Below are 24,533 nucleotides of genomic sequence, written 5' to 3'. Positions count from 1 at the left end.
ATGGAACCCACGCCCTCAGGATCAGCCGTCTAGTGCCTATACAACCTCTCAACCACCACCTGAGGGGAAGTAAATACTCCAGCGGATGGCCTGAACGAAGGTGAACACTGGCGATGTCTACTTGCGCGATGGCCAGTGAGGAGACTTCGGGAGCTCTAGTAGTATTAGGTGAAGAAGATGACTTCAAGAGACAGCTTTGCACTGAATCATGATCACATCACGCCTGTTTACGCCGCTTGAATACATATCCTGATCACGGCCAATTTCTCGTAAGGCAATCGCCTTTATAAGATCAATTTCATGTCATTGTGAATTTCGCTGCTCAAAAGAGCATCTGCTTATTGTTGGTCAGAGTTTTAAGGTGTCACTGTTTTTTTTTCTTTTTTTTTTCTCGGGGAGGGGGAGGGGGGAATTAACTGTGACCCAGAAATCTTGTATCATATACCTCACGAAAGTGTACTTTAAGCTCAAACCGGGATGTATAACAATGTTTCGCCAATAGGCTGCATACAGGTACTCCCCTTGAACTGTAACCGTCTCTAAATATTGCCGCCGATATACAGCGCTTACTTACATTTGACATAGCCATCATGAAGCCCTGTGTGTTTTTCTTTCTTTCTCACTAAAGGGGTGGGGCTAAAGATGGTCACAACTCATAGAATAGTAACTCATTTTTCTAGAAATGTTCCAGACGGTACTCATGGTAGTGTTCATACTGTCTTACTCAGGTAAAAGAAAATTTTAGCCATTTGTGAGCATTTCCTAGTTGCCACAATGACGCAGAAAAACACTGGTTCCCAATTTTTTTTTTCATTTAGTCACATTTTACGTGCAGAGATATTTAGTAACATTCTGTTCCTTGACGTGAAAAAAAATATTTCGTCGCAGTATGTCCAATGTTTTTTATCGTTTTTCCCCCAAAAAAAGAAAGAAAAGTACAACGCTTGTCATATGCTCTGTTAGGAAGCGAAGTCTTGATAGGTGAACTGGTGTGTCATTTCTCGCTCTTGCAGTGAGAGGTTCTAAGTTTTGTAGGAGCGTTCGCGTTTTTCAAGGAAATTCTTTTGCAAATAGAAAAAAAAAATGGATGAGAGATGAGCACCTAACGGAGGACTTATTTTAGTTATGTCGTGATAACAGAGGAAACTGTCGACTATATCTTAGAGTGGCCAGCTTTGAAAAGATGACGCTCGGTTACAAACAGCAGCGAGCCGGGTGTAAGGTTAGCCGCTATCTGCGAGCCACAAAAAATAAGTTACGCGCGTTTGTTTTTGTCGCTATAACAAGCAAAGTGGTACACTTGCTTATAACATAGCTCTAAAAATACACGAACATCTTTAGGAAGCGCGCGTACCCTGTATACGTCAATTATTTCTTCCTCTGCAACTCCTCCGCTCGAAGGGCAACGGGACGCGCTCATTGTTTGCAATGAAAACAAAAAGTAGCTGCCTCCTTGTGCTTGCGTTTTTGTTGCTACACTTGAAGCCTTGAGAAAAGTAGGAGGGGAGCCACTTGCGACCACTCGCTGCCGCTTTGCCTAAACATTTCCTACCGTCCCGACAAAACAGTGAGGATGCGTGAGCTCAAGCTTACGAGCGTCCCTCCATGCGAGTACGCGAACGCAGATAGGCCGCGTACCGATCAATTCCCTGAACATCGACGGGCGAACGTACCCGTCGCGTATGGCAGCGTGTTAGCGCGTGTTCGCCCGGCGGCGGCCCAATGCGTCTTGTTCCCTGTGGCCGCTGACCGTCGTGACATAAGCGAAGGCCGGCAATTCCGTGCCGGTGGCGCCCCGCGCAGCAGCCGCCGCCGCAGGAGCCCATCCGGCGACCCGTTTGGGCACGAGCCCTCTCAGCACGCGGACGGAAAAGCCGCGCACATGATGCGGGTGGCGCGTGGAGGTAATGGGGAAGGAAGGGTCCCATCGTGACCCCCGAGGGTCACGCAAACGCGCCACCGTACGTGACCCAGATTCGGAGAGAGCGAGCCCTCCTACAGTTCTTGAGGAGCGCCGCGGCACCGGCGCATTTCCATAGCGAGAGTGAAAGCCGACCGGATCACAGCTCCTCCAGAGATGCTCCTCTTCGCGACGCTCATCTTCGTCGGCCTCTTGGGCCTCGGTAAGTCCCTGCCGCTGCGGCTTGGCGCTCGTCCCGGCAGCGGGGGGCCCAGCTTCGGCTGGACCCCCCCACCGCGGGCTTTCTCTTTCCATCACTCTGCTGCGCGGCGCTTAGCTCTGCACCTTTGGCGCTAAGGAGGAGCACAGGACCGGGGATTGTCTGCTGTCGACGGTCCGCGGATACTGGGCCCTTCGCTTGGAACTTTCATTGCTCGTTTTCGAAACATTATTGTATTGTAGTAACGCCTCCTTCGTTCACGTCGCTACAGAGACGTATCCTACAGGTGACCGTAGGTTAACTTTTCGTAGCTCGCACTATACGCACGGAAGAGCAGACGTCCGGTTCTCTGGAAGGAACCATCGCACCTCCGCACAAGTGGCGCGTACCCGAAACGTGATGGGAGGTAGAAAAGGGGGAGTGTAGCCTTTTTAGATTGATGCAAGGTGTACTTCGTGCATATGTACGTCTACTGTCGCAAATGAGGCGAAAACGTGTTGGCAGCTGAGTAGCTGCTTGGTAAGGAACGTCGTGACCCATTTGCATTTCATTTGGCAGGTCTGCAGCGGAGTTGGTTAGGATCAATGGTTTAGCAAATACAGGTGATTATACGTAGAATATTCAGATAATGCGGCACTCAGACCTGAGACACGACACCAATGGGGCGGCCGCGTCTGTTCTACCTTCTGAGTACCGCAGTCTGATGAAATGAATTTCAAACATATTATACGACTGCATGTCCTGCCTATACTAAAAGCCGCTTTAACAGCTTTGCGCGATCACTCAACGGATAGATTGGCACAGACGTAGAAATTAGGTGCCCAGACAATCTCTTGAAACGAGATAAATATGAATGTTTAATTTGCTTCCCCTCCGAAGTCGCTATCGGCGGACGGAGACATAAAGTCCAGGCTTCACAATCGTAGTCAGGGGTCTAAAACATTCACCAAATTCCGAACTGCTGCCTACAGGGCAACTTCGTTTATTATTTTTTTTTGTTCTTTATTTTCTGGCATTCGCGTTTGCTGGTAAAACATTTACTGCAGGTTTTCCTCTCCGCCCTGAAATCGATTCAGAATTTTTTTATTCTTAAATTTATTGTGGATAAAATGCCTCGAAACAGCCTTTAGCGAGTGATGTTTCCACTCACTCAGCTCTGAAAACCGGGTTTCACCGCTGCGCACAAGTTCGGTGTTTATCCGAGGCAAATATTAATTTCGTAAATGTACCCTCTAAAGATGCAAAGTGCAGACATTTTTCCTCATATTATTGTCACTATGCTTTCCTCCTGCTGAAAAAAAAAAAAAGAATGTTAGGATTGTTAGTTTTAGTTTGCATTCAGCTGGTTTTATTCCCGATGGGGGTTGTCCCTGAAGAAAGGCAACTCGTATGACTTCGCCAAATGAAAATCACTGTTCTCTTTTACGCTTTTCTTTCCTTTCCACGATGTTCCAAGCGCAAGAACATGCGTGGTTTACAAGCAGGTGCGAGATCCCACCGTTTTCTTTGGAAACGTAGCACCTTCCTTACAAAAGCATCGGCGAGAGCGGACATCAGGTGTGCGCTAGTGATCGCTCCCAGCCACATCGCGGTACACAAGCAAACAACCGCTTGATCTTGATCACCTTTTCTCGCATGCAGTGCTCGTTTTCGTAATGAGTGTTCGTGGCATTCAGTTGTATCTTCTTTGTCGCTTCTTTTGTTAACGTTGTGCCGCATTTCGAAAGTTGCGCAGTGCATGATACGAAAAAAGCGCCGCTCCCTCCCTTCCGTTTTTTTTTTTTTTTTTCCTTCTGGTCTCCATTGCCTCGGAGTAAAAAATGTTGTGGCATTCTGGCTGCATTTAGCCGCTACTCTGCGTTGCACATAAGAATGCGTGACCCATATTGCCGAGCTCGCATTTTGTGGTCCCGACGAAAGTGGCGTGTTATCAGAAACTGGAAACTCGCACTTGGAATCGCAACGCATTGGTCACGCTGGTCAAGTGCTTAAATACATTAGACGAATGCCGCATTAACGTTAAACACGATATTTTGCACATCGAAGAAAACTTATCGAGCCTTTTGGTAACCTCTCCTAGCGTTACTTAGCCGAGAAAGTGAACGAGTTATAGATATACCAATCTTAATTTATGGAACCAAGCTATGCTATGCATTACGCGTCCGCTAAACGTATGGGCAGCACCAAGGGTGCCTGCTGTATTTCATTTTTCCGCTCTCCCAAAATGAGCCCCTGTCGGCCGCTCAGTGCGCTTCATCGCGGGATAGCCAGCGGATGTTGTTAGTGCGGCCTGTCCCGAGGTTGCGAAGGGGACCATTGTCTCCTGCTCCTGGAACAGTGTGCGAGCATCTGGCCTCAGCGCAAGTTCCTTTATGAGCGCCAGCTCGAAGGACGCTGGCCCTATAGGTCATGTATGCACACGACACGATGTTTCTGTGCGCAACTATGACGCAGACCGAGGATAGGCCAATTAAGCCACACGAGCTTCAAGCCCACGGGCGAATTTGCCGATAGTTTATGGAAATTGATCATTTTCATTGTGATATACTACCGGTAACAAATTAAACTCGGACAGTAAAGAACTGAAGCGCCATCAGAGAAACACAAGTATATTGGCGTCTTGAATAGAAAATACAAGCCAGGCAATTAAGGCTTCTTAAGGACTGCCCTTGCGTCTTCCAAGTGAAATTAATTCGCTCTGATATCGCGCTTACATCGGCCAAGAAGTTCTGATGCGACCGCTCGCTTTTCGTTTATTGCCGACAGTACGTGTATAAAAATGAGCATCGCTCAAGTGACAATACATGAGGAAAGAACGCACACACAAAAAAAAGCAGGCTAAATCATAAAAGCAGTTTGAGCGTTCAAGCATAGCGCACGTATATTTTTCGTGGTGCTTGTTTCTCGACGCGTCTTCGACGCATGCTTATGGATGAAAATGTCTTTGTATCCGTCCTGTCTGTTGCTTTTCCTTATTCCTACATGTATGGAACTATTCACAGCACTGATGACAGCAAAAGTAAAAACTAAAAGCAAACGCATGCTTTCTCGCAATTTTAAAATCTGACAGGCGGCCATGATGGGAAAGCGAGGAAAGTCCCTGCATCGGGTGCAGAATGCAACGCGAATGGTATACCAAGCTATATGGCGTACAACACTGTTCTCCCCCTTTTGCCCAGTCCAGCCTCCTCCTCTTGTGTTTTCTTTTTTTCAATTATTTGACACATGTGCCGTATTATTTGGCGTTCTGGGACATATTTAGTACAGTGAACCTGGAACGACGAAGTGAAGACCAACATTTACCAAGGGCGCTGTGCACCCGCTACAGCGTAAACCGATAACGATGATCACTGTTAGGTGAGGGACATGCCTTTGTTTCACATTGTTGCATCATTCTTACGTTCCGACTCCGAGCGCTATCTACAACAGTTTTTTTTTTTTTTTTTCGCTTTTTAATTGTGTACTGCTTCTCTCGCTTGGTTTCGCTAACATGTACCTTCACAAACATTGTCTTCACTGCAAGGCTTCTTCGACTCTAAGAAAATAGGCTCTTGTGCTGGAACTTCTCTCGTTGTTGGTTTGTTATTGTCGCTGCTGCACGAGGCCATTGCTCGGTTTTGGGGCTTTTGGTCGGCTTATCCGTCACAACTGTGGGACCAGAGTCAAAAGTTTACGCGGCACGCGCATCGAGATAACGGTAAATTTTATCGAAGCTATAGCATGTAACTTAATATCGTTTCAGGCTGTACATCGATGGAAACCTCTTTTACCATTTCTTTTTGACACTGGCGTGAAATCTTGTGTACTTATGGCGTCGGGATTGGAGGTGCACTGCAGTGAAGGGCGTACCTGTTTGCGAGCTTGTTGTTGCCCGCCTTCCATGTACGGAAACACGGCACACATTACGCAGAGCGCTTAACTGTAATTTCACTCCCCCCCCGCATGGGCAGCCGTAGACGGACGATCTCTGTTTAGCTGATCGGCGTGGCAGGAGCAAAACGTCTCGAGCGCAGTGCCGTTCCCGTGCACGGATCTCACTTTCCCTCTCACTCACGACTGGCACAAGCACTTACGGAGTGGGTGGCGCGGCGCTATGCGTGACGGCGGAGCTTTGCCCCGAGCGCAACAAAACGAAATTCGCCTCGTCTCATGCATACTTTGTCGCCGCTTCCTAGGTGAAGAGAAGAGTGCATGTGCGCTGGTATCTGGGTCGCCCGCAACTCACGTTTCCTGAACTCATGTCGAAACAAGGTGCCTACCGCGTCCGTACACACGACCGGAGGAGAGGTTCGTGGGACGTACTTTTTCCGGTGCGCGCGCCGTGCAAATAATCGGAGGCATTTTTGTCGGAATTCTATATTTGCATGCTGAGCAGGTGCACACCTTCTATAACAATCACAGCAGAGCTGAAATGAGAGGTCTCTTGTAAATAAGGGCTCTGGTGGTGGTCTCGTGATTTTTTTTCTTAGTTTTCCACTGTAAAACACGCGAAGATGCATGTAGCACACACATGGTTTCTGTTGAAATGATAAACGCGGTTCAGTACATGTATTCGCTACAGAAGACAGCCAGCACCTAAGCAGACATCTTTCCCGTCCTGGTGGCTTGCCAATCTTGAGTCTTTCCATTGAGGCAAGCCAAAGTAACGGCGCGCGCGGCTGCATCCCACATCTCGATCCGTGCCTGCTGCCGTCACTTAGCAGGCCGAGAACAAATCAGTCGCCTCGTTGCGGGTGCAAAGCTTTCCGCAGCTCGGGGAGATAGCGATGGAGATTCACTGCGCGGGCGATATGGAAGTAAAATGAATAAAAACGTGCTCGAGACGCCAGCAGCCTGTGTGCATGTAGTATCGTATACAGCCTCGTTATACGCGTAAGCGGCCGAGATCCTATTCGACTGAGCGGATCCTTGAGTAATGACGTTGTACGCACACCGTCGGCGGTTCGTCGTGGAATGCAGTTCTCATTACGGGATCCCAAGGCTTGCGGCGCCTATATGTGTTCTCGCCCACGTACACGGATTCTTCGTCCCTTCTCCGTCGTGACCGGTCTGGTCCGCTTTTTATCGACGCGACGCATCGACCAGTGCGGGACGAATTCAAGGTTGCGCGCACCCCTTACACGCTGTCCACGCGTGTCACTGTGACGGGAGAAAACTCGTTTCAAAGCTTGCCTAGAATTTAAACCAAATAATTAAAAGGAGGGAGAAAAAAAGATCGACGGCGGCTAGATACGTGTATTGCGGTGCTCCTGCACGCCTGTCGGATCAGGAATTCCCGATGGCCACGTCGAATGTCGGCGTAAAATTACTCTGATGGGTAAATGAAGGCGGCGCCCTTTAAGTTCCCCTTTAAATAATAATAATAATAATAATAATAATAATAATAATAATAATAATAATAATAATAATAATAATAATAATAATAATAATAATAATAATAATAATAATAATAATAATAATAATAATAATAATAATAATAATAATAAAACAACATGGTTCCAGGAAATCGAGCTGTGATAAAATGCAGAGGGAAAAAAATAAATGCTACATTACGCGACGCACTTCAATCGAGGAGAATAATTATGTAGTGAACTGACGTCACTTTGAGGTTCCTTAAAGAGAACGAAAACGAGAGCGAAGACAAGGCGATTCCGCGCATTTAGTAGCCTATATCGAGCTTAAAAGCGCGCCTATTTAGGAGCGAATAGAACGTCGTCGATAGCGCACGTCGGTATTTTTTTCGCGCGAGGCTGGACAAGTGAGAGCGCTCGTAGCGGGCTCTAAAACAGGGTGGGCTCCCGCGGTCTTCCAGCACTCTAGCTCCCCGCGACAGAAGTGCCCTGGAAACCCAGGTACCTTCTTCGAGCTGTGCGAACGAATGTAATTAGGCACATTTTGTCACACAAAGAAAGCGCGTCAGCGAGCTTCACATTTAGAAACGAAGGGATGCAAAAGGCGCCTCGTACGGAATCTCCATAAAAGAAAGTGAAGAAGAAAAAAACGCGAATAATAAATCAAATGTTGACGAAGTACCGAAAATGATTTTTTTTTTTTTTTTCAGGAAGCAGGGTCGGGTATAGGAGCGTAATTATTTACAGGTTACGAGCGAATTTTAAATTATTCACTTAGGACCACCCCGGACAGAGGAGATATAACTAGAAATTCATCTGAGAAACTGCAATGTAAAAAGCTTTTGCCATTTTGACTTCGTACGATAACCTATACCATGTACTACCGGTGATGTGTTGGTGAAATTGGTGCGAGGTCAACGACGAACTATGAGCAGCGCGAAGAGAGATACAAATCGCTTCTCGAACGCACTGTTCATAGAATGATACGACATTTTGCAGCTATAAAAAGTAACAACTGTGCCATTATAGAGGACATAGTGCGCGTTTTGCTTTCACGTAGAATGAACAGACGTTGCGCTCCTCAAGCGGACATGGACCACAGAGTTTAAACTTGCATGACCAGAAATGTATCTACTTTGGTGATTCCATCTATGATGTCCCTTCCGTGCCTCAAATTGTTAAAAATGTCTTCAGTCCATGTCGGTTCGAGAGGGAAACCAGTGTACGTTTTTTTTTTATTCCTTTTTAGTTTCGCTGGTTGTCACACAGTCCTCTGTCAGTGGGTATCAAATAATGTTTTTGAAAACATTCTCCTCTACACACGCAATTCTAAAAATCGGTCGTTTCGCAGGTACATACCAAAGCCTTGGCAACACTTTCCTTTTTTTTCTTTTTTTTTTTTTGCTCTTGGTGGCTCACATAGTTCATGTGCTGGGCGACGAACATGCCCCTTCGACTTATCTAAATACTGCAACGACCCGGATCTGGAACGTTTCCAATTAAAGTTGCGTCTTTTTCTTCCTCGAACGCTTCTCAGACTCGCGATGGTAAAAGAACGAACGTTGCTACGAGAACATTGACCATCGGCCCAAAGAATTGCGCTATAAAGATGGACGTCTCCCACACAGTGTACGCAATCACACTTGCACGGTAAACCGTAAGTCCGCTGGCTCCATGTGTTGCTTTCATAAAACAGTGAAAATTACGTTCACCCACGACAGGCTGCCTTCAACGCATGCTACGTTCGTGCAGAAACTGTTACCACCGCATTAGCAGTGAGACAGCAGATACAGTAATCTGTTGTTGTCAGTTCAATGCGTCTAAGCCACTCTCTCGGAAACCTGTGAATCCCAACACAGCCCGTTGACCCCTTCTATGATATGTGATGCGCGTTCTACCTGCCTGTATGGGGTGATACACCACCGGCATGGAGGCGCCAATTGAACCGCGTATATACCGGCGCTGGCTTCTGAACGGCGCGCAGCCTTGGCTAGCCATTCTTCGCTCCTGCGTCGATTCTCTTGGCAAATTCTCAATGCGTCGTCGCTGTTGAGGCGAGGTCGCATGACGAAGTTTCATCGTGGCGCGCCAAATTGCGATGCGCCGCCCGCTGCGAGGTTCCGAAAACAGGCAACTTGTCCTTTCATTCGCGCGTTCACCGCTGTATACGTGTACAAGAGCTCCGCCTATGTAAACGCATAACTATTACGGGAGGGTTTCGTGGAAAATACTTGGAAATGAATGTTGGCAAACACGAAAGAGGTGCCGGCTGGCAAGGATGAAAGGGCTGTAAAGAAGGGAAGGGCGAGAAGTGTCCTCGTTAACGCATACCCCTCGTATGCGAGCGATATCCCTGGTAAAAATAAAGCAGGCATACGAAAAAAAAATATATGTATATAGTGACTAGACATGCACATAAAGATGCTAATCTGAGCGTTGTCGTGTACTTAATATCCCACATGCGTGCACAGCATAAGTGTTTATGTACATCGTTGTTGCAAAGACAGTAAGGTCCATGCATCCTAGCACTTCTCCGATATCCGTGCTTGTGAATACGCAGGTGGAGGCTTTGTATGAGTACAGTGACAACTTGGCAGCGCTGGAGCTGCAATATTCTAAGATATTGCACAACACCTGTATATATTAATTCCGCTTTGCGTTTAATATTATTTATCCTTGAGACTAATTCTTGTCAATACCAAAAACAAAACATTAAAAAAAAAATATCCGCAACGTTTGCCTTGGACTCGTAGACTGTTGGCTCCTTTAAATTCCATAATATATATATATATATATATATATATATATATATATATATATATATATATATATATATATATATATATATATATATATATATATATATATATATATATATATATATATATATATATATATATATATATATATAGGGAGGGGGTTGAAGCTCGAATGGGTCCGGTAGGTCATAAACTTATAGGAGGTGACACACGGTAGAAAAAACAACACTTTAATCCGACGTTTCGGCCGGGGTCCGGCGGCCTTTGTCAAGGAATGTAGGACAAAGGACATTCCTTGACAAAGGCCGGACCCCGGCCGAAACGCCGCATTAAAGTGTTGTTTTCTCCACCGTGTGTCACCTCCTATAAGTTTATATATATATATATATATATATATATATATATATATATATATATATATATATATATATATATATATATATATGTGTGTGTGTGTGCGTGTGCGTGTGCGTGTGTGTGTGTGTGTGTGTGTGTGTGTGTGTGTGTGTGTGCGTGTGTGTGTGTGTGTGTGTGTGTGTGTGTGTGTGTGTGTGTGTGTGTGTGTGTGTGTGTGTGTGTGTGTGTGTGTGTGTCAGGGGCTTTGGGCGTAACAGATATGTTCAAGAGCGCACATATACGGGCTAAAAGACAGTATCTGAACTGTTTGCTTATTTGGCCGCTGAAGCGCACTCGCAGAGCACTCTGCGCACTTTGCGCACTTTGGAGCAGATGAAAAAATAAGAGAAAGGAGGTGGGGGGGGGGGGGGGGGGGGGGGGAGGAGGTCGTCGTGTGCGATCCAGAAAAAAGAAAAAAACTACCTGCAAAGTTGAAGCCGCTAAGTCTCGACCTTCGTAAATGGTTTAACCGATAGCTTTCTTTGACTTCCCCAGCTAGCTCGTCCTATACACCGTCCCGCTAACTCCGATGCATATTGGAGGCTGCCGAAAATGGTCCGCGCGTCCAAAAGCGCATATCCTATGCGTATGTAGGCCCTCTACATACGATTCTTCCACATTGCCGTGAGGGGTGAGCAAATGTGCACTCAACTGCCTGCATGCGCTCTCCATCTCCTAGCCATAGTCCGTAAGCAGCAGTTCAAAGGGAGAAAGGTGCCACTGCCCCTGGGGGAAGCCGTTAGTGGCGCGAGCTGTCTGTCAGGAGGGAGTCTGGTGGAATGAACCCGCAGTTCATGCATTTATGTTGCTTTTGAGGGTCTCTGCAGCGCTTTTAACCAATATCGATATACGCGCACGATAATGTTTTTTTTTTTCTTTTTTTTGCTGCCCTTATACAAGCGAAACATATGCCTGCTTTAGTTGAGAGGCAGACACAATACAGAAATTCGATTAAAATATGTCCACTTCGTAGCAAATGAGTAGGTGCAGGTCAAGCATTCAATCGATTTATTTTGTATAGAGGAAAACACTTTACAATTTCAGGCCTGCCAAAAGCCGCATTGGGCTTGTATGGCAGCACCTGCCATACAGGGAAAAGTCGCGTGCAGTAATTCGCACTTATAGAGTAAAAATATCAAAAATCAAACAAAACTAGGACAAGATCGAACAACCAAATTTAGCTTACTTTGAAATTTAGCTTTTAGCTTACGACAATCTAGTCCATAGGTAATAGAAAAAGGAGCCGGAGGCATCAAAACCATGTTAACATCAACAATATGACAACCATTACAAGGGATGAGAAGCACAGGAAAGAAACTGACCACGAAATGTATGACGGATGAGTTAAGGAGGGGAATCACTGCATGGCATATATTACCAACATAAAATTCATTTGTCAGGTGAAAACATGTGAATGCAATAGTTTCTTCAGTTTATTATTTATATTTCGACCAGCTGCATTTGACTGCAATAAATTTAAGAATGACGGCACATAGAAAGCACAAGTTCTTTTACCATAATGCGTGGAACAGCGAAGAACGATATTCTTTCGGTCGCAGACACCTTGCTTGGAACACATTCAACTTATACATGCTTAACCAAAAGTTTTTTAGCACAACTGCTTTAAACAAAAGTGAATCAAAGTTAAGAAACCTTGAAAAAAAAAATATCGCATTTCTTTAAATGTTATGAAAAGTAAGCACTGCTCTTTAAGATAGACCACAAGATGGAGTTATAAGTCTGTTTCGCTACTGATATTTTACTCATATCGCTACGTATACGCTCATGCGGTGGTGACATAGTGTATCTGCAAGAGTACGCAGCAGCCCTGCGATACTTGTACAAGAGAGCTCCGAAAAGTTTCGAAACTGCGACAGAAATGCTTTAAGTAGTGCAGTGCATTTAAGGGGACCGGCTGTCAGCATTTCTGTTTTTCGTAGTGATAGCAGGGGTGAAGCCGAAAGCACAGAAAGGGTGACCTCAGCTAAACAAGCAGCTCATTAGCGGTCGCACCGTTTTTCCTCTGAAAAAAAAAAAAAAAAAAAAAAAAAAAAAAAAAAAAAAAAAAGGTCACGGGTTCAGCAATGGCAGCAGCCGGCTCGTAAATAAAAGCGAAAGCAGGAAAAACGTGCCTTCAATTTTCATCCGTGTGCCAAAAACATTTCTGTCCCCTGTTTCAAGGACTAAACACTCTCAAATCTCGAACTCACTGCTCCTCTTTCTTCTCCACGTCTCGCGTGAGGATTCTGTTAGAGGGAAGCTTATCTGCTTTTCAAGTTTCACTGCAGGAGGGGAATTCTGTGCTCCAGCTGATATAGTGCACCGCCTCTTCATACGAGGTGATCGCGTGAGAGATTTTACCATTCCAAAGCAGTATACCCGAGGTAGGATAGGAGCGAAGCGCACTGGAAGGGAGTCGTGAAGAGGGGGTCGTGGAATGACACGGTGTCAAACGCGTATTAGTCCTTTTGCTCCTCGGACATCCAGGTCCGGGGGGAAAAGACAAACAGCACGATTTTCGCATATGTCATTGTTTCTTGAGGATAACGCACAAATCGCTCGCTGGAGGCTGTTACCGAAATTTTCGTCAGGTTAAAAACAGAATGGGAACTGATGGTCCCTCCTAAAGGTCTTGCGAGGATCAGGCGAGAAGTAATCTGGCAATATGGTCTAGTAGGGCAGAAGGCCGTTTCCTTGCACTTGCTTTGGCTGAAACTAACAAACTAACTGTGCCTTTTAAAGGAGTTTGCTTCCATAAACATTCGAGACGCAGACTGTCGTCGTTTTCGTTTTCTGCGTTATTCCTTTTCTTTGAACGGCATAAAGCAAGTACGTGCCTGCAGGTTGATTTAGTAAGCGCAAGGGAGCCCCGTCTAAAGATTTTGATTTGAAAGTTTCGCTCATGGCAGCTTGCGCGACAAGACTCACTCAATGCTCGTTTGTATTGTAATGGATCCGAACTGCACATAACTTACTCGGCACACTAATTGATGTCTGTTGAACTACTTTGCAACTTGCTGCGAAACCGCGCTTCTTCAACCATTTCTTAACTGCCGTGTCTGCATACCGAACGAGCACTTCCTTGAAGCCTTTAAAGATAAGGGACATGTTTAAACCTGTTAGATGCTTGTAGTAAGAGGTATGAAAACAGGGGTATTTTAGGGGTAGCATTTCACAGCGGCAAACGAGATCGAAAAAGAAACGTATTTCCTCGAGATTAACCTTCCACAAGTCATTCTCGTTTTCGTTGTTGTTTCCATTGAAAATGATTACTTCTTCACCTAAATAATATATTCGGCCTTTAATAAACCCAAATTGGTACAATACTGGTAAATTGTTCGCATTTTACGGTTGTGTGAAATTTCGTACAAACTGTCATAATTGATGGAAATTTCAACACAGAAACGCCGCCATTTCTCAAGTAAGCAGCCAAAGGTTCGTAAGAATAATTTCTACTTCGAAGGTGCACTTTACAGCACGAACTGAAAAAAAAAATAATAAAATGACGTTACTCTACGGTGAAAAACATCTATGCCAAAAGATGGAGGACGACGTGTTAGCCCTCTCAGCGTTTCGCGAAATAATGATTGCTGCGCTTGGTAGCTGGCACCTTATTTGCGACACGAATAGTGCGAAATTAACCTGAAGCAACGAAGTCACTGCTAGCTGAAGCACACGCTCAGAAAAAGCTGCGAGTTCGTTTTGTACACAGCTGAGCTGTGTACATCCTGCGTGAACCTTGTGTAAAAGTACTTCATTGACGCATTTCTCTTTATAAAAATCGACACCTTGTCGCAGCTTCCGGCTTTTAGGGTCAATGTGCGCGCTTAAGTCGAGCCACGCTGAGCAGAAAACATTTTGGGCATGAGTATCCTTCCCAGAAACCATCGGTTGCTATCCAGTTTCAGTTGTACTACATAGTGAAAACTGCTCGAGCGCTCTACGCATAGGTGGCGCAGAATGGGCATAGCATGTCAGATGGTTACACCAGACAAGCACTGGTTATTCAGGTTACCGTTTTGCCCAGTAGCTGTCAGTTATCATTTCAGGGCCTAGCAGAAGGATCAAAGGCAAGTGACAGTACGAATTATCCGAAAGTGGAGCATTCCTCATCACCTAGGGGTCCTGGTTGGGCTCATAATATTGGTAAATAACAAGGAAGAAATACCTTACCGACCTGTTCAAAATGCAATGAAAGCTGTGCTCATTGCAGCGTCTCTAACTATAGACGATGGGCGCAACAGCAAGAGGGAGTTGTGTACAACGCTAGGAGGCGGTTGTAGACAGGAGCGGTTCACACGGACGAGGCCAGTTCGGAAAAAAACTGTGCGGTCCACCTTACTCGTTCGTATACGAAATCAAAGAGTACGTCTCGCAGCACTAATTACGACTCACCGAGGAAAACTGCTTAATTGGAGGGATTTGGTGCCTCACACGGATACCGCATGTCAGCGAAACCGTGAAAATTGGCATTCGGGACCTGAGATTATACGAGGCAGCAGAGTGCGAGGCGCAGGGTCGTCCATGTGGCTTTGTTTCACGTGCGAACGCCGTTGGGCGGACAAGCACTAATGGTGCGCACTCGCTCCATCCGCCCTCAGGCCGGTGCCAGTGCACGACCAACGGCTTCTTCCCGCACGAGACGCAGTGCGACAGCTACTACGAGTGCAGGAATGGCACCGTGGTACAAGGTTTCTGCCCCGACGGGCTGGTCTTCAATGACGAGGCCAGCTACAAGCACCTGCGCTGCGACCTTCCGTTCGACATCAACTGCCAGAACCGGCCATACTTGCGTAAGTCTCTCGGGAGAATTCCCGCGTGTCCCCTCGGTCAGAACTTCGCTGCGTCCTCCCCGCGAGAAACACATCGCCAACGCCTGCATCCTCCCCTGACGTGGCCCTCTCGCCTTGCGGATATCCGTGCATGGTGTTGCATCCCTCCCCGCTGTTGCCAGGCTTGCTTTGCTTAGGAAATGCCTACCCTGTGATCGTCGTTCAATGCTCCCCCGACCACAATCGGTGATACGTCCCACTTCACCCTTACTTTTAGCGGGCTGCATGCGTTGCCTTTTTTTTTTTTTTTTTTGCGCAGGCTGTTAATATGCAAATGACCATTTTTGTTATATAGCTTACTAAAGTCTCCGAATGAAGTGAAAAATATTCACCCCTTCCCGCTTTCCTTCCAGCTACTTGCACCTCCATTCATGTGTCGCTAACACGGGACTATCGGGGATTATGCCAATAGCTGATTGTAAGCATCAAATATCACCGGAAACTAACGCGCAACGCATTATTTTTAAACTCAAATTCCCATGTTTAATCGCACTGTGAGTGAAGCTAACGCGTCGGCCGAAACTGTTCAGCTGAGGCTATTTTAATGTATACGGCCTCAGCGCATGTCCGAGCGAGCACCGACGTCACGCACGTATCCTGTCAGATTGCACTGGCGGCGGTTGTTTTCTGTGTCGCAAACAACACGGTGCTCAAACAGCTCCGGTAATAACGAATAATTATTGGAAGCCTCAGCTAAATACGGGCCACTCTCACAGAGCTGTCTGCATTTAAGAACGGTGCGGGAGTTTCCGGCCTCTTGGTTGTTTTATCGCTGGGGCGGCCATCGCACCTGCACCCCCTGTCAACGAACTCGTCTTCCGCACGAACAACTTCTCAAATTATTATTTTATGCCAGTTGTTGCTTCTGCATCACGTGTGTGAATAAAACGGAGTACAGGTAATTGAGCCGAATCTATAGCTTTGACTATTCCTGATATTATCTCGTGAATATTCAGTATTTGGCAGTTCTAAATCCAGCTTGAACGCGAGCAGCGTCCGTCTATTACGTCCTTCAGGGGAAGCGGCATATAGTTAAGTCCGCCACTGCCGATCACTGCCGGGTATATGTATCAGCAATAGCCTGAGGTTTCTTTCTGTGCTATCCTCGTACGTCATTCGCATTAATATATTAGTGCGCAACGGCAGAATTACGAACTCAAGATTCATTCTCGGCTCATATGATTGAGTAATCGCCATTCAAGGTTATTACTTCGTTGAAATTTGCAGCTATCGTATACAGCGCCGTTGGATGAGCTTCAATTTACACTAGATTTCAGCGCTGATCGCTGCATACAGCGCCGTTGGATGAGCTTCAATTTACACTAGATTTCAGCGCTGATCGCTGCATTGAAAAGTGCTTCTGAAGATTCCCGTATTTTTCGGCATGAAAAGCAATCACATTACGGAATAATCCGGCGGCACTGTTTTCGGACTCGTTTTGGTGCTCAAGGGTCTGGTTGGTAGGCGCCTGAGGGCTGATGAATTATCTAAGCAAAAAAATATTGAATCGTCTCTGTATTCACCTCTGACGTTTTCCATCGCTTGCTTAGAATTCAGAGGTACTCGGAATTAGGTTTCCTAATCTGGTAGAAAGAGTTGTGAGAGCAGCCATCTTCGGGCCAGTTCAGAGTTTCTCGGTTCTAGTGCAGCGGCGAGTGTTGTGCGCTGTGCGTGAAACACTCGATCTGCAACACGTACTACACAATTGCAGTGAATTGTCTCCTTGCGAAACGAACAAGAACCTTGCGGCGTTCTGTATGCGAAACTCGTTTGAAGGATACCGGACGTAGCACAGGTTTGGCTCCAATAGCCGCCACTGAAACCACGCAAGGCATGAAGCAGTATAGGTTGGCTTTTCCGCGAAGAAGCTTAAAGAGACGCGGCTTAAAGAACAAGGCTTAGCGTATAGCAACCTGTGACAGAACCGCTCGAGTAGCACGAGCACCAATATATTAGTTGCCTCTTCCTTGCATTGCAGTGCTTGCCAGTGAAAGAAAAAGATGAGTCACACTGCGTGTTTACATTTCTTGCTTATTTGAGGGAGCAAGAGGCCGACTTTGCAGCAAACGTTCTACTGTGCAAGGGTCGTATATTGTGCTGCTTGCTGTTTCTTTCAGCAGACGTCGAATTTTCAAATGTAAACTCGCCGCCGCATGTTGCGTGCGGAAAACAAGCTAGCGTATTAAAGGAAATAGGGGCCAGCAAAAAAGAACACGCAGCCAGAAGCCTGTTTGGCGGATGCTAAACGGCCAAGGCCCTCGGACGCATTTACAGCAGAGCTAACGGCTCAGAAGGGGAACGGAGGTCGCATCGGTCATGGATGCCAAACGCACGAATCGGCCAAGAAGTTACTCGCTTTAGGTTAAGTGAAAAGAAACAAAGTAGGAGGACAGCAGCCATGGACGAAACCAGCAGCATCCGGTCGACCATAAGGAACCCAAAATGTGGTATTGTCTTGTTTCACCTCTGCAGGCGTGAGCTGCAGAATAGAAATGCCAACCAGAGACCGCAGGGTAAGGCAGGGGAGAGCGTGTAGATGGTACGAGCTTGTTTGGGCCGATGAATCATTGTTTATAGCTGCGACCCGAGTACGCGCGGCGCATGTGTGCGGAGAAAAAAAGCAGGTTGTAATGGATTCCACGGCCTTGACCATTGCGCGCAGCCTTCCACTGTTTGTGAAGGCATTCGTCGCAGTGCAGCGAATTCACGGACTGTTCGTTTGAAATTCTGATCGAGAAAGGGGCCGCCCACGGAGTTGCAGCCGGTGGGCGCGTCCTCCTCCCGCCATAGGCGCTAACCGCGTGGGGTTGGGTGACTGGCGCGTGTGCTTCTGTTGCAGAGCCGGCGCAGGGCGTGGGAAACTGTCCCCGTCGGTGGGGCATGTACGCAGACGAGGCCAACTGCGGCAAGTTCTACAACTGCGTGGATGGAAAAGGATTCGCCTTTGACTGCCCCGAGGGACTGGCCTTCAACGAGCGCCGCGGTGTCTGCGACTGGCCCGACCTGGTCGAGCGCTGCGACGCTGAAGGTACACCGAAACCCACTGTTTGCATGTATAGTACTGTTGTTATACTTCTATTTCTTCTTTGAAGTCCACGTGAAGCTGTGATCGCCGATAAAGGAGTGCTGTCGGCGAGCGAGCTGCGTATACTACTAAACCCCATCATTCTTTTTTTTTTTTCTTTTTTTTTTCTTTTTACAGTACTGCACATGTTGTCCTTCAAGTTTATGAGAGTCAAACATTTTTTGTATTAAACTCGACAGCAGCGAATGAGAGCTAGGTGTATGCACTTCTCAGCACTTCTTTATTTATCGTCATATAACAGACGTTCTGAGGAAGCCTGCCGCTGACTTAAAAGCAGGCTTTTCTAAGTATGAGGACGGATTCTACGGCACAATTCTACCAGTGTTAGTAGACGTCAATCAACAGGTGAATAATGTTAATTAATAAGCTGCTTAACTATTCTTTAATAATTGCATTTTTTTCTACTGACACAGTTAAGCATCTAGTTGCAATTAGAGGTTTGTAGTCAGCGATTAATAGCTATATCAGTTTTTAGGATTTCAAAAACACTGTTACACTCAGCGCTGTGGCCCAAAGTTTTGCCTATACACGCCAAAAGACGCGTGCTTTCGATAAAATAGCACTCAAACACCACCCCTACCACCGTAGCTCCATGACGGGACTGCAAAGCGGGACGAGAGGGTGACGCGGTACTTGCGCCCTGCACTGCAGTGACGGCGCTGGAGGTGGTGCTCAGTGCACAGGTGTATCGAAAGAGTGCCCCTTTTACAGCGAGATAGCCAATCGAATTGGGGGCTGTGTTCGAACGCTTCTACTAGGTGCCGAAACTGCGGACAAGTTCGGCTGAACGGGAATGTAATTATGGATAGCCAACCATCTTTTTTTACAATGTCTGTACGGTCGCTGCGGCTCTCCTCCTTAAAATAATAAAACCTATTTGGTCTACAATGGCGTGAATTATCAATCGCAGTTATTGTTTGTACGAATGGAGTGAGAAAAATTGTAGTTGTGGTTTAACTCTGGGTAACATTAGTTGAATTGCAATAGCAACGGCGGAAGCTTCTTTTGCCTGCTACATTATTCACCTATCACGCCCTATCAGTGTAAGGTGCTACATAATTGGGGACACTTAAGCTCATCCTTTAAGAGTATGGCGAGAGAGCGTAAGCTACCAGCCCACATATAAATGAGAAGGGTTCAATGCTGGTGAAACGAATTCTTCTTCTTCTTGCGGCTGTTCAAGGTGAAACGTGGCCTCCGCCGGGACTACGCGACGACTCGAAACCTAGCGCAGTATTGCTATCGCAATAAAAGCCCGAGTCCTTTATATAAAACAATACATTTGTTCCACTTACTTGCTTGCGTCACATTTTCTCGAAAAAACTACTGCACCAATGAGAAGCTTGTTGCTTCTTTAGCAGTAAGTGGCATAGTATAATGTTTAGAAAAATGGTGAGGTTTTGACTTCGGTGAATGTTTATTTGAAACCCGCCCTCTGAAAACAGCCAAAAATGACAAAAATGACGCACGTTAAAAGCTCACTAGAGTCAGGTATATTCGTCAAAAATCAAGTATATCTGGGATATTTTACGTAGACAAATATTTTAGCTTTTGTTTCGCCGTCGCAACAATATTTTTATTACTAGTAGTAGAAACGAAATAATCAGGGTGATGACATATAGTGCAGATTTAGTTTTTACAATGAATACCTAAAGATAGTGGCCCATAACATGTCCACCAGAGACCATTGTTTTCTGGCTGTTACCGCCGTACTGTCATTTTTTCGTTGCCACCTTAGTTCTGAGTGCGACGTTCATAGTATAATGGCCGCTATTCGCCGCCTGTCTATGTAATGTGACCAAGATGTGGAAACGCCATGCCAAGAGATACAGCCGTTCTGACCCCCCGCCCGCGCAGAACTTTGTGCCGTGAAGCTGATGAGATCTGTGAGGTGAAGCAGACAGATTACGAAATGTAACCATCTTGTCAAGCTTTTGTTCTCAATAGCGGCAATAATACCTCAGTCCACACGAATAAGTATACTTCGAAGCCAGCTTAGAGCAAATAGCAAATAGCTTAGAGCAAAATATTTGCGAATGCAGAGGGGCGTTGTCCAATGCCATGCCCATTTTCAAGAATGTCACCGAGGTTCTATCACTGCACCTCTACTGGAGTAATGCCGGCTTGTTTTCTAATGTCTCTTTTTTTGTTCTCTCAAGTTATTGTCCAGAAGGCATTTTGCCGCTCTCCTTAGCTTGTTATAAACCTGTGCCTCTCTTTTAACGGTAAGAAGCTGTTTGGCGCCATGACACGTTAGCTTCGGTCCTGTGAAGGTTTTTATCTCTTTTTCTCTAGCAGAAAACACTTAATGAGTGCAACTTTCTTTTTATGCAGAACCATAATTACTTCAACTCCAAACATTTTAATGAAGAAAATACATGCTAAGGAATATTTTATTACACGATATTCGCATTTCTTCCGAAATTTCAGTGTAAAAATCTAATATATTTTTTTCCATTTTATAGTTTTGTAGAGTGCAATTCCACATTTGTTAGTTTTACATCATTAAAAAAAATATGGACTTTAATAGATGTGCTCATACTTTTCAGCATATCATGAATAAAATATTTGCGAACAAAAATGTTTTGCAGGAGCAAAACAAAATACCCTGTTTTCTAAGAAGCAGCTGACAATTTTTTTTTTTTTTTTGTAACTTGAGGTACTTGTCAGTCACAGCATTAAATTTTTGAGATGCTCTGTGCAGTGGAACAAGGAAAGTTTTATAAATTTCTGAAATTTATCTTTTTTATTTTGCGTTGTGAACCTAGTTCCAATATTTACCATATTTTTTACGACAGTTTTAAATTGAGAAATAAAATTTCGCATTACTGCTTGGTGTTTCTGTTTGAAATGCAAAATAAGAGAAAGTATATTTGCTTATCTTCATTTTGATGCGCTGTGTGCTGCTGAAAAAATGATATATTTTCCAGTCAGAAATAATAAATGAACCTACAGAAACATGCCCGTTTTCACATGGTATTTAATGAGTTAAGCAGATCTGGCTAAAGATCTGTTTTTCCTTTCTTAGCTCTGCAAACTTATTCACAGCTGTGAACTTCTCCGAATAAGAACTTGCCTTATTGACAGTTGGGGGCAGCGATAATATTTATCAAAGCAGTAATCACTGAAAAGAAGTAGAGTCCTTACAAAGACAGAAGGAAATGCCCCGACCATGAAATACCTGAAGTGAAAAGGTGCTTAGAGTTAACCAGTTTCGTCACAGTTATTCGACGTACACGACATCTTGGCGTACCTATATAAATGAAGGTACCGGGCACTTACGTAAGCGGATTGCAGTCTGCAGAGCTCAACACCTGTGATGAGTCATTTGTTAGGTGAGGGCGAAATCATTTATCTGTCCACACTCCACGCTATCCACTTTTAACACGTAGTTTTTTACCTGGTGACGTAAAATAAATCGTATCGAACGATGCAGCTACCAATTTGGATACAGACATGTTATGTCGGCTACGACGCGGTACGTGCAGACGTTGCAGTAGAGACAGCTTGCAGCTCCGGTGTCCGCTTCACCTCGTCGCGGCAGCCCGGTCTTCCTCGGGGATTTTTAAATATCTGCAGGTAGCCGCAAAGCCTTTAATGCGCTCATTGTGTATCCAATCGACTAGCCTAAGTAAAGGCACGAAGAATGCACGTATTCTAGCAGTTTAGTGATGTAGGTACAGAAAAATGCCCCTGGCGTGGTGTCACTTGTTATCGCAGCGTACCTGGGCTTCCAGTGTCCTGAGCCGACAGCGTACGAACTGCAGGACTTCGTGAACCCTCCATATGCGCACCCGCGCGACTGCGCCAAGCACTTTGTGTGCGTGTCTACGTACTACGGGAAGAGACTGCCGCGTCTCCTTTCGTGCGACGAAGGCACCGTCTTCAACCCATCTACCAGGAGCTGTGACGACCCCGTCAACGTGCCCGGCTGGTACGTACGTTGCCCTTGCCCACTAAACTCCAACCGTCCTGTTTCGTCGCATTTGTGGGCTCAGTGCATAAGCGCTGTGAACGCTGCCCGTGCAAAGTTCGCTCTTGATGTAAGAGAGCAAGAGAAACAACGCCCATCTTTGTTTATGCCTCCCCCTCCAGAAACAGAGATCGCAGATAAATTATTAGACAAGCTTGGGAACTTTGAGATTATCAGCGTACATGAACCTGATCTTGTCACGTATCTACATAGTCTTGGCCATGACATGAAGCCTATATCGAACATAGCTGCTGCATGCAGTGGCCATCTACCTGTTAATATTGAGATAGATGGAGCGGCGGCAAAGGCTAGAAATCTGTTTCAAAGAGATCTTATTTTATTGCAGTGAGAACTACTACGGTGCCCAAGAAAACCCTTTCAATAAGGGACAGACCCTTCGGCGCCAAGGACGATAAGAGTCACCGCAACTGTTCAGCTGGAGTACTTTGATCGCATCTTCTGGATTCATTAAACTTGTTTACCCTCCAGTCACGTGTCCTGTACATTCAGGGAAAACGGCAGGCACAAACTGCTATTTGCGCGTGTGGTCCAACTAGTTTAAAAATCGAAAAAAACTCTAGCGGGGATATAAACTTCGGAAATGAGGTCACGTCCGAATGAGAGGAACCCCGACCCGGATCACGAGTGAGAACGCGGAGGAGGTTTACTGCATATGGAAGGATAAGAGCACGTGCGCGGCTCCGCAGCTGTTCCTTTCTTGATGAGAGGAGGGTATCGTCCAAATTAAGGAGGCAGTGATTACCCTGGAATCACGAGGCGGGTCTACATAGCTTTGAGAAGGGTCCTGTGGAGCCCACTCAATGCGTATAGACTGCGGGATGCGTGCTATGAGCTTACTGATATCCTGATGTATTAATGGGCACTAGCCGACACGTCGGAGCAACCGTACTGCTTGAAAGGAGTCAGTGCAAAAGAGAGCATGGACCGCAGGAGGCACAGTTCTGAGAGTGCCTCTTGAACTGCAACGAGCTCATGACAAATGATGTAGATGGTTCCGTAAATTGAAACGCGGAGGTCTCATTAAGGCCAGGTCTGCATGGACAGTATACTGCTGTTCTTGCTTCGCAACCTTGGATGCTTGCATCCACGTATATAACAATGGAACCTTGAGGCAGGTGAGCCTCTTGCTCTTCCAATCTCTGCGGAAGCGACGAAGCCGAGTTGGCAAACTTTGGTCGGCGGTTATCTGTTGCCTTGTTTTCCATGGAGGAAGAGCTGGCGTTGGCGGCTGAAGACTGCATAGATGGCGTAGTTGCATAAGCCAATAGACTGGCGTTAAAGGGCCACTGTCCAGGGTATGACTTTTTAAGCAAATGAGTCCAATGCTTCGATCAGGCACTGGAGATAGTCTGAGCAAAATACTACAGCGATACTCGCGCCGCAAATCAGCAAAACTACAAATCAAAGCTCTCTCGTGCTTTCATTCGGGAAGTCAGCTTCCCCGTTCTCTCCGCTAGCCCTTCGGGCCGCGTGGCTGACGTCAGAGTAGCCCGACATCCATTGGTCCGTCTCGCTGACTGACGGGTGAAGGACGGGCGTACACGACTACGGCCGGACTGAATGCATAGAATGCAGCGGCGCGCGCTCCCTCGCCCGTTTCGTTCGCGCACGCAGAGTACCGCACCCCACCTCTCTTCAAACGCGGAGGAGGAAGGGGAATTCGTCTTGCGAAGGCTAGACGACCGGGCAGAAGTGTGAAAAACCTTTGCGAGGGAACGGGAGGAGAGGAACACAACAGAATCGGGTGGTTGCGGCATTTTTCGGTCTTGCGTTTTGGGGGCGAAGCCTCACAGTCATCGGGGAAGAAAATATTTTCGACTCGAGGGTGGACAGTGGGCCTTTAAGTCTGCGAGCACTACGGCGCTGCTGTACCAGCTCATCGAAGGCGTTGAGCTGTGCATCATCTTGTATAGCCACGACCGGTGTGATGCGTGGAAGGTATGCAATGGCCCTCATTGCCTATAGGTTCACTGCTTCAAGGCGATACCATTGTGCT

At 46.2% G+C, this 24,533-nt stretch overlaps 1 protein-coding gene across 1 annotated transcript; it reads left to right on the top strand.

The window, feature by feature from the left end:
* Positions 1–1,818: 1,818 nt before the first annotated feature.
* Positions 1,819–22,999, top strand: LOC146204602 (protein obstructor-E-like). The gene is made up of 5 exons (XM_084586450.1): positions 1,819–2,123; positions 15,228–15,419; positions 18,298–18,486; positions 22,264–22,477; positions 22,863–22,999. Exons 1-5 carry the CDS (start codon positions 2,078–2,080, stop codon positions 22,930–22,932), a joined length of 711 nt encoding a protein of 236 aa, XP_084442576.1. The 5' UTR covers positions 1,819–2,077; the 3' UTR covers positions 22,933–22,999.
* The last annotated feature ends 1,534 nt before the right edge of the window (positions 23,000–24,533 follow it).

Source organism: Amblyomma maculatum, chromosome 1 (genome assembly GCF_055883805.1).
Source record: "Amblyomma maculatum isolate TAMU_Amacu chromosome 1, ASM5588380v1, whole genome shotgun sequence".
In the NCBI taxonomy this organism is placed as follows: Eukaryota; Metazoa; Arthropoda; class Arachnida; order Ixodida; family Ixodidae; genus Amblyomma; species Amblyomma maculatum.
Note: the sequence above shows the minus strand (reverse complement) of the source record. Positions and strands in the feature narration are given on the sequence as shown.